Here is a 9909-nt window from a genome sequence, read left to right as displayed (position 1 = left end):
TGGATCCCACAAAGATCGAGGCAATTACCAAATGGAAAACCCCTGGATCACCAACCAAGGTTAGAAGTTTCTTAGGATTGGCCGGTTATTATAGACGATTTATTCGAGATTTTTCTAGAATAGCCATTCCCTTAACCAAGTTAACCTGTAAATCCATTAAGTTCGAATGGGGACCAAAACAAGAGGAAGCCTTTAGAATTCTTAAGCAAAGACTAACCCATGCACCCATATTAGCGTTACCAGAAGGAACCGAGGACTTCGTAGTCTATTGTGATGCTTATAAGTTAGGTTATGGATGTGTATTAATGCAACGTCAAAAGGTTATAGCTTACGCATCTAGACAACTTAAGAATCATGAAGAGAATTATTCAACCCATGATTTGGAACTAGGAGCCATAATTTTTGCCCTTAAGATTTGGAGACATTACCTTTATGGTAGTAAGTTTACCATATTCACTGATCATAAGAGTTTAAGGTATGTTTTCGGGCAAAAAGAGCTGAATATGAGACAAAGACGCTAGATGAAGATACTTAGTGATTATGATTGTAGTATCCAGTATCATGCAGGAAAGGCAAATGTAGTGGCTGATGCTTTAAGCCGGAAGTATCATGAAAAGCCAAAACGAGTACGTTCTCTTAAATTAAATCTACAAGTAGATTTAAATGATCAAATTAGAAAAGCACAAGATTCAGTAATCAAGGATGATACTGAAAAATTGGAAGGAATGGTTAAGGAATTAGAACAAGGAACAGATGGAATTTGGAGATTCCATAAGAAAAGAATGTGGATACCTAAATTAGGAAACCTTCGTCATCATATATTAGAAGAAGCCCATAAGTCTAAATATACAATACATCTAGGAAATGATAAGATGTACAAGGATTTAAGGAAAAATTTCTGGTGGATAGGAATGAAGAAGGATATAGCAGCTTATGTTTCTAAGTGTTTAACTTGTTCACAAGTCAAAGATGAACACCAGAACCCTCAGGTTTGTTACAGCAACTAGAAATGCCAGTATAGAAATGGGAATTGATAATAATGGATTTTGTTACCAAATTACCCAAAACAAGAAAAGGTAATGATACAATCTGGGTGATTGTAGATAGGCTAACCAAGTCAGCTCATTTCTTACCAATGAAAGAAACTTTCAGCATGGAACAGCTAGCTAAATTATATGTAAATGAAATTGTTTCATTACATGGAATACCTTTATCAATTGTTTCTAATAGGGATAGCCGTTTTACCTCTCATTTTTGGGCAAGTTTCCAAAAAGCAATGGGAACCAAGCTGAATCTCAGCACAGCCTATCATCCTCAAACAGACGGACAAAGCGAAAGGACGATTCAGACGACAGAAGATATGCTTCGAGCTTGTGTAATTGATTTCGGAGGTAATTGGGACGATTACTTACTATTAATAGAATTTTCTTATAATAACAGTTATCACACAAGTATCAATACTGCACCCTTCGAAGCACTTTATGGACGAAAGTGCCGAACCCCAGTCTGTTGGGTAGAAATTGGGGAAAAGCAACCATCTGGACCTGAGATAGTGAAGGAGACAACCGATAAGATCATTCAAGTCAAGGAACGACTGAAAGCAGCACGTGATTGACAGAAGAGCTATGCTGATAACCGACGCAAACCATTGGAATTTCGAGTAGGAGATAAAGTATTGCTAAAAGTCTCTCCTTGGCAAGGAGTGGTAAGATTCATCAAATGAGGAAAGCTATGTCCCAGGTATGTTGGACCTTTTGAGATTATTAGAAGAATAGGACCTGTAGCCTATCAGCTACAACTGCCAGAGGAAATGGCAGGAATACATAATGTATTTCATCTATCTAATCTCAAGAAATGCTTAGCTGATGAATCACTTGTAGTGCCTCTTAAGGACACAGAGGTAAATGAACAACTCAAATTTGTAGAGAGGCCTCTACAGATTAAAGATAGAAAAGTCAAGAATCTCAAGCACAAGAGATTAGTTCTAGTCAAAGTGAAGGGGGACTCCAAAAGAGGACCAGAATACACATCGGAACTTGAATCGGAAATGCAAAGGAAATATCCACACCTGTTCCAGTAGATCTCGAGGTCGAGCTCTAAAATAAGGTGGGGAGGATATAACAACCCTAAACCGACACCCTCGTAATATTTTTCAACACCATAAAAATATTTAAAATACTACAATGTGTCCTAAAATACCCCCATACGTAAAAACGGGCCCTGAATACCTTTTATATATTTAAAATTAATTAAAAATGGAATTTTTGGGTTCAGGCGGGCCGCGTAAGCCATCCCCGAACCCTTACGCGGGCCGTGACAACTTAAAGGTCTAGCAAACCCCGGTGTTGACACGTGTCACGCAACGTGTTGACCCTAGTCATGACCCGAATCACCTATGGCCTAGTCCACCTACTAGGCGGGCCGCGTAGCCCCTTGGCTACTCTTACGCGGGCCGCGAGAAGGCCAAAATCATGCCCTATATAAAGGAGGCATCAGATCTTCAGTCTACTCGCTCATTTCTTTTCTTTCTAATCGAATTCTGAAGTAGTAGAAGCTATACTCGGGTCTAATACCCCCTAAATAGCGAGGTTATGCTCTGTTGTAAGTATCATAACCCCTGGATACGTATTAGATACTCTGCCCGATTGATCTAGGGTTCCGTAACGGCTGTCGTGGTTCTGCCCGACGTAGTCGTTGGAATGCCGTCTCGGGGAGGGTATTGCTAATGTTAAAATGAGTTATTATACTAACACGCGTGCATTTGTGTAATTTATAGATTGTCACCAGGAAACCCTAAAGGATAATCTAAGACAACAATGTGAGTAATCTCCTTTTTGTAAATTGCTTTTACAAAACCTCACTTAACTAATTATACATTAAGCAGCCATTGAGTATTTGTAAGGATACAATTACAGTTGGTAAATTTGGGGTTTTGTATACAAAATTTGTTACTGCCTTGCAAGGAGTAACATGACCATAAGTTGGAACGACAGTTCCGTGGGTGGTAATTGATATGACTTAGAAACAAATGTAATTGCGAGACCGCCCTCAATACTGCACAATGGTTTTTATCAAAACTTGATTGAACTGGGATTCACTCACCAGTATTTCCCACTGACAAAATGTTTTTAAAACGCATTTCAGGTAACAAGATGTAAAAGCCAAATAGAAGCCAGCTGGACAGCACTGAAGGCTTGGAAAAGTGGCAATAAAGTTACCTAAAAGAAATAGATGTTTTTTTTTTGAACGGCAAATTTGGATCACTGACGGACAACTGGAGTATCATCGTGCCACCAGCAGAACCACCCGATCATATCCATCTCCACTAGGCAATAATGCCTATACACCAATTCAGGAGGAAACCCAATAAATCTGGGAAAAACACCCTTTGTGGGAATCGAACCCATGACCTAATGGTCGTAAGCCTTACCCCATCACCAAGATACCACTAGGCTATAATGCCATGGGTAGAAATAGATGTTTTTATTAAATAAAAATATGATTTATTCCTATGAAAATGTGTGTACTCAAAACTTGGGTTTTATCCCATGTGTTTAATATTATGAAAGCGTGGTATTTTACTCTGATAAAATATTTCCTAACTACGGTCCTGATGTAAAATCTGCTGCCAAAATAGACAAAAACAGGATACCACCGAAACTGGTCGCGGCCGCCCGTTCCCGGGTTTGTTAAAAAGGGGACGGAGATTGCGACATTAGATTACCATTTTTTATTTTTTATTTTCATTTTATATTGTTTTGATATCAAGTTATATCTTGTTTTGTTATCTAATTCTCTATAAATAAAATACATTACTATATAAAGCGCCAAAAACTACAAACACCAAAAACGCTAGAGGTATGAAAACTGGGAGAACGGGTGGTGGCAAAGCACCTTGTAAAATGTATTAAGCGCCAAAAAATTCACTAAACGCCAAAAAAATTGGTCTTATTGTAATCTTATGCAAATATTAATGACTCGTAGTGAATTATTATACAAAACAACACAAAACGCCAAAAAATTGACCAGAAAACGCTATAACGCTAAAAAATTATCTATGTGACACAAAAACAATTAATTCAACGCCAAAAAGTTTAATAAATACAATTAATGCCAAAAAACTTAGACGCCAGAAAATATTATATCGCGTTGGGAAAATAAAAGAAGATTGAAAAGACAAAAAGCCCCTCCGCCCTTTTCTACATCGCGGGACACGTGTTGGGTCAGGATGCGTTCTCGCCGTTCTCACACTTTTGAGTGTTTTCTCCTTTCACTTTCATCTAATAATTCCTCACCAAACGTGGAGTTCCTGCACGATGGTACAGTTTCCTCATACGGGTATAGGTTTTCTAGTATTTCCCGAATATACTGGTCGTTATCCCAATATGGATGTTGAGGGTCAAGATTTGGGGTATGGTGCTACAGGGTTAGGTATAAGTTCCTCCTGTGGGTAAAGTTCTCGATAATCCCTATGCTCGTCATTTCATGGATCGTAAGCTAGAGGGTTTAGTTCTGGGACTCTAGGGATTTCGTTTGGGTTGAAGGCAGGTATTGGAATCTGGTCTCCTGGGTTAGGTTCGATTTCCATGGGTTGAGTTGGAAACAGTGGTAGTGGTTGTGGTGCAATGATTTGTTCTAAGTTTGGGTTTGCGGCTGTGGTAGCTAATACGTGAAAGTTAGCTAATAGCCTATTGAGTATGTCTTGAGTCTGGGCATTCATTTCTCTATTTGCTGCTGCTAAAGCCCGTTGCTGCTTCAACTTCCTCATTCTCTTCCTACGCTCGTGTGCTCCCCGACTGAACCATCCTCTCTTTTTGGTAAGGAATGGTTCTTCGGATTGTGCCTTAAATATGGAAATGCCCTCTTCTGTGTCAGCTGAATACACCGAGGGGGTAGTCTAGGAAGAAGTTCGATCATCTCTAGGAGAACTAGACAGTTGACGATAGGCGTTCGATGGTCCTTGATCACTCATATTGTAAACTAACAAATTGTCAAATAACACAAAACAATAATATACAGATATGCACGTAATCCCATAGATTATTTCCTAACATAATGGGTAAAATTTTGGGGTCAGCAGAACACTTATGTGGCTGAAATCAGTGGCTGTAGCTCTGATACCACCTTCTGTCGCAACCCCCGACCCCTGCCCCGGAAGGCGGGCGACCTCGGCCTACTCAGAGATGGTGGTATCGGTGTTTATCATTAATTTGGTAGCGGAAATTTCATCAGGACCGTAGTTAGGAAATATTTTATCAGAGTAAAACACCACATTTTTATAATAGTAAATACATTGGGATAAACCCAAGTTTTCATTACAAACATGTTTATAGGGATAAACCCTAATTTATTGAAATAAAACTTCTTCTTTATTTAGGTAACTTTTATAGCCACTTTTTCAAGCCTTCAGTGCTCTCCAGCTGGCTTCTATTTGGCTTTCATATTTTGCTACCCGAAACGCGTTTGAAGACATTTTATCAACAAGAAATACTAGCGAGTGAATCCTAGTTTAATCAAAACAGGTTTTATCATTTTACAGCATTGAGGGCGATCTCGCAATTACATTTGTTTATCTCTACTTTAATTACCACCCATGGTACTGTCAATCCTAACTTATGGTAATGTTACTACTCACAGTGTACTAACAAATTTTGTATACAAAACCCCAACATAACGTCGATAATTGTAGAATACAACTACTCCATCACTGCTAAATATAATTTGAAACAATTGAGGTTTTGTAAAAACAATTTACAAAAAGAAGGATTAACTCACATTGCTAACTTAGGTATTTCCCTTGTGACTTCCTGGTTATAATCTAATTAATAAACAATGCACACGCGTTAGTATAATAACCCAAATTTACATTAGTTATACCCTCCCCCAGACAGAACTCCAACGACTGAGTCAAGCAGAACCTCGACATGCGTTACGGAGCACTAGATCAATCGGGCAGTGTATCTAATACGTAACAGGGGTTATAATACTTACAACGAGGCAGAGCTTCGCTAATTAGGGGGGGTATAATACCCGGGAATTACTTTTACTACTTCAGAAATTGAGAGAGAGTTGTGAGAATTGAGTGACGAAAACTGAATCTCAAATTCGCTATTTATAGGGCCTGATTTGGGTCTCTCGCGCCCCGCGACGGAGACAAGGGAGGCTTTCGCAGCCCGCGAGCTAGGCTAGGGTAGCCCCAAGCTTGGCTGACTCGACCCTAGCTTCAACACGCGTGACGACACGTGGCAGCACCGGGTTAAGCCAGGTGGCCAGGCTGTTGCGCCTCGCGACGGACCAGGGGTAGTCTGCCGCGCCACGCGACAGACTTAACATATTGATTTTATTTGATTTTTGTTAAGCTAAAGGTATTTCGGGCCCACTTTTCGTATACGGGGTGTATTTTAGGATGGACAGAGATTATCTAATAAATTTTAGGAGGGTTGTTATAGTCAACATTAATGGTAATTAGGGTTTTTGTTAGAGGTTGTGCTTCACTATACAACTCGCCTGAGGGCAACCTATACATCATAAATGGGTGCAACGTTGGATACCAAGCGATTAGGGTTGCTGTTAGAGGTTGCACCTCACTGTACAACGTTCCAGACCTGGGTTATAGAACGACTTTTAATTGATCTTAGTATTTCAAAAAGGAATTATGTGAACGTATGCACACAATGCTAATAATATTCTGAATATCTATTATTCTTTAGCTGCCATACAAATGATGCATTTCCTTAAATTCCAAGCACAATTTGTGTATCTATAAGGTAGTGTTTGATATGCAGAAATGAGAGGTGGAATCGAATGAACTATTGCGAGGGAATGAAAAGATTGTGTTTGGTTGGTCAACGTAATGGAATCATCCATTACATAAGTCATTCCATTCCCTCAAATTCATTCCATCCACTCCCCCTGTTTTCTTTTCCATTCCATTCCCTCTCTCTCAGCCTACGTCACAAACACCGCCCATCACCTCCACCATCAACCACCACCACCTGCTGTCGTCACAACCCGCCACCAACCAACACCGACCACCACCACCGTCCTCCGCCGCCACCGCCGCCACCGCTGCCCGCCGCCACCGCCATCGACTACCATCGCTGCCACCCACCATCGCAAACCACTACCACCCCGACCACTACCGCCACTCTACTCCGACCACCACCACCATCCTCTGCTGCCACCATCCGCTACCGTCCACCACCACCACCCATCGTCGTCGTCGCCCCCACCACCAGTCGCCACCACCGTCGACCACCATCGCCGCCACCGGCCACCACCTACCACTACAGCCACCCTCCGCCAGCAACCACTACTAACCTCCGCGGCCACCTACCGCTACCGTCAACCACCACCACCCACCGTCGTCGTCGCCACCACCGTCGTCGTCACCACCATCGCCGCCACCCGCAACCACCGACAACCGCCACCCCGACCATTACCGCCACCCTCCGCCGACCACCACCACCATCCTCCGTGGCCTCCACCCGCGACCGTCGAGTGTCCACCACCACCACCCACCGTCGTCGCCACCACCATCGTCGCCAGCTGCCACCGCAGACCACCGCCAACCACGACCATCGCCGCTACCACCGCTAACAACCGTCACCAACCGACCACCGCTACCACCGACCACCGCCATCCATCGTTGCCACCACCACTAGCCGTCACCGATCACTGCCACCACCCATCGCCGATTTAATTCATTCCTCTTTTCTTACCTACCAAACAAAACAAGGTAATGATTTATTCCTTTCCTGCACTGTAACCAAACAAGACTGTGGAATGTAATGATCCATTTCATTCATTTGTTCATTCCATTACCTCCCCCATTCTATACCCTCATGTATTCCATTACACCATACCAAACAGACCCTAATAGCCCGTATATACCCACATGGCTTTTAGAAACATACATTGCTAGAACTTTTATTTTTGACTCGTTTCATATGTTTTTCATTAGGTGCACCATTCTTTTAAAATGCTAACTACATTCTTTTCATTAAGATTCATTGTTGTTTTTGATATACTAACCATGAGCTCGCAGTTGTGTGCTGAAAAATCTATTATTAATATTAGGTATATTTTTAGGAGATCATTAAAGATATATCACATAAAGCATACAAGGAAATATGAATGAAGACAACCAATTTACACATAGTACACAATAAAGTTATGGGTTGTGAACATCTAGGGATGATTTAATGTGAGATTTTGGAGGATCTGAAAAATCAACGTTGCCTAGGTTTTCTTTAACTATGAAGTTGTGTGTAATGCATTCACCTCTACCACCACATTAGCCCAAAAGGCAGAGTGAAACACTGCTCCTGGGGCATGATGGGTGGGTAGGTGTCACAAGTCATTGTCATGGGGCGGATTATGACCATTGGAAAAGAGCCGATGCCTCCCTCACCTTTACTAAAAAAGTAACTATAAATTTAAACCTATAAATAACTCCAAACCTTTCTACTTCCAATAAAAACTGACACCCACATTTTACTATAAGATCTCTTAAAGCTCTCTTCATTTTTTTTTCAAAAATGGATATTTCATCAACATTTCTCGGGATGCTTGGTAAAATTGATTTTCGAACAACAGTCATAGAAACAAATTAAGCTAACTATGTGTATCTGCCTTTTGAACGTACATAGAATTGTTATTTGGTATATATTTTTATGATTCGTACTATATCACAGCATGTGTGAATTATGTACTTCCCCTTAACTGGCGGATCTAGAAAATCTTTTAGTAGGTTCGTTTTATATATTCTCACTATTTTTTTTTTCAAATCATACAAGGTTTTCACTAATTTTTCTTTTTCATTTTTTTCAAACCGAATGGGTTCATATGAACCCACAAACTAGGGTTGGATCCGCCATTGCCTTAACATTGCTATCATCGGTGAAATAATTAATTCCCAAAGATTGAGTTGTTTATTTAACAAATACTTAAACCCTTAATTTACCAAAAGTGTGAAACTCATGTTTTGCGTTTATTGACTCTTATCTAAATTCACTTTTTTGAACCGCGGAACTTCTATATATAAAATAAGAAATCAACCCTCGACATTTACAATATTACATCATGGATATTAAACTCACACCACCTGTCCTAATTAATGTCGTCATACATAAATCTACTTTTAATCCAAAAACAAATTCTCTTTGATTAGATTGTCGGTCATGTGAAGTAAATGTGATGATTATTGAAGATCTTCGCGTTCCTGACTTTCAAATCTCCTAGGCCGCAACCAAAAGAACCGCTCCAATAATCTTCTTCTAATCCTTAGAAGCTTTCATCTCCAACGCCGAACCAAGAATATGTTGAATCAGGAGCTCTCGATCTAGATATGGAATTTTAAGCCAAACCATAATCGACCACCAAATGGATTTAGCTACCCAACAATCCCATAAAATATGATAAGTGGTCTCCTCCCTCAAACCAGATGGTGGGCGGTTTTGAACGCCCACATCCACGCCCTAACAAACTGGGTTCAACTTAGATGGTATGTGGTTAATGGAGGCTTGATCGGATTTAGCGGCATCATGAAGCTTGAATCTCAATCCAGCAACCAACAAGATCGACACCACTCCACCTCCAATTGTCTTGCCTCCATTAAAATTGTAGTCGTTTAAGGATTGTTTTAACAAAGCCAACGGTTGGTTGACCTTCAGTTCCAAGTCCATTGAACAGAAGTCGACAACACCAACACCAACACCAACCCCGACCATCGCCGCTACCACCGCTAACAACCGTCACCCACCGACCACCGTCACCGACCATCGCTACCACCGACTACCGCCACCCATCGTTGCCACCACCCCTAGCCGTCACCGAACACCGCCACCACCCATCGCCGATTTAATTCATTCATCTTTTCTTACCTACCAAACAAAACAAGGTAATGAT

At 41.0% G+C, this 9909-nt stretch overlaps 1 protein-coding gene across 1 annotated transcript; it reads left to right on the top strand.

Moving 5' to 3' along the window:
* The first annotated feature begins 4316 nt into the window (after positions 1 to 4316).
* LOC110923767 (extensin-like) lies at positions 4317 to 7702 on the top strand. Its single transcript, XM_022167829.1, has 2 exons — positions 4317 to 4431; positions 6948 to 7702. The coding sequence occupies exons 1-2, from the start codon at positions 4317 to 4319 to the stop codon at positions 7700 to 7702; spliced, it is 870 nt and encodes a 289-aa protein (XP_022023521.1).
* The last annotated feature ends 2207 nt before the right edge of the window (positions 7703 to 9909 follow it).

This window comes from Helianthus annuus, chromosome 5 (genome assembly GCF_002127325.2).
Source record: "Helianthus annuus cultivar XRQ/B chromosome 5, HanXRQr2.0-SUNRISE, whole genome shotgun sequence".
Classification (NCBI taxonomy): Eukaryota; Viridiplantae; Streptophyta; class Magnoliopsida; order Asterales; family Asteraceae; genus Helianthus; species Helianthus annuus.
This window is presented reverse-complemented; position numbering and strand designations above follow the sequence as displayed.

Bases quoted from the DNA above. Each gene is read 5' to 3' on its own strand.
- LOC110923767 (XM_022167829.1), top strand. From the start codon at position 4,317: ATGGTACAGTTTCCTCATACGGGTATAGGTTTTCTAGTATTTCCCGAA. The intron at 4,432-6,947 runs GTATAAGTTCCT...CCTCTCTCTCAG, and splicing joins GTATGGTGCTACAGGGTTAG to CCTACGTCACAAACACCGCC.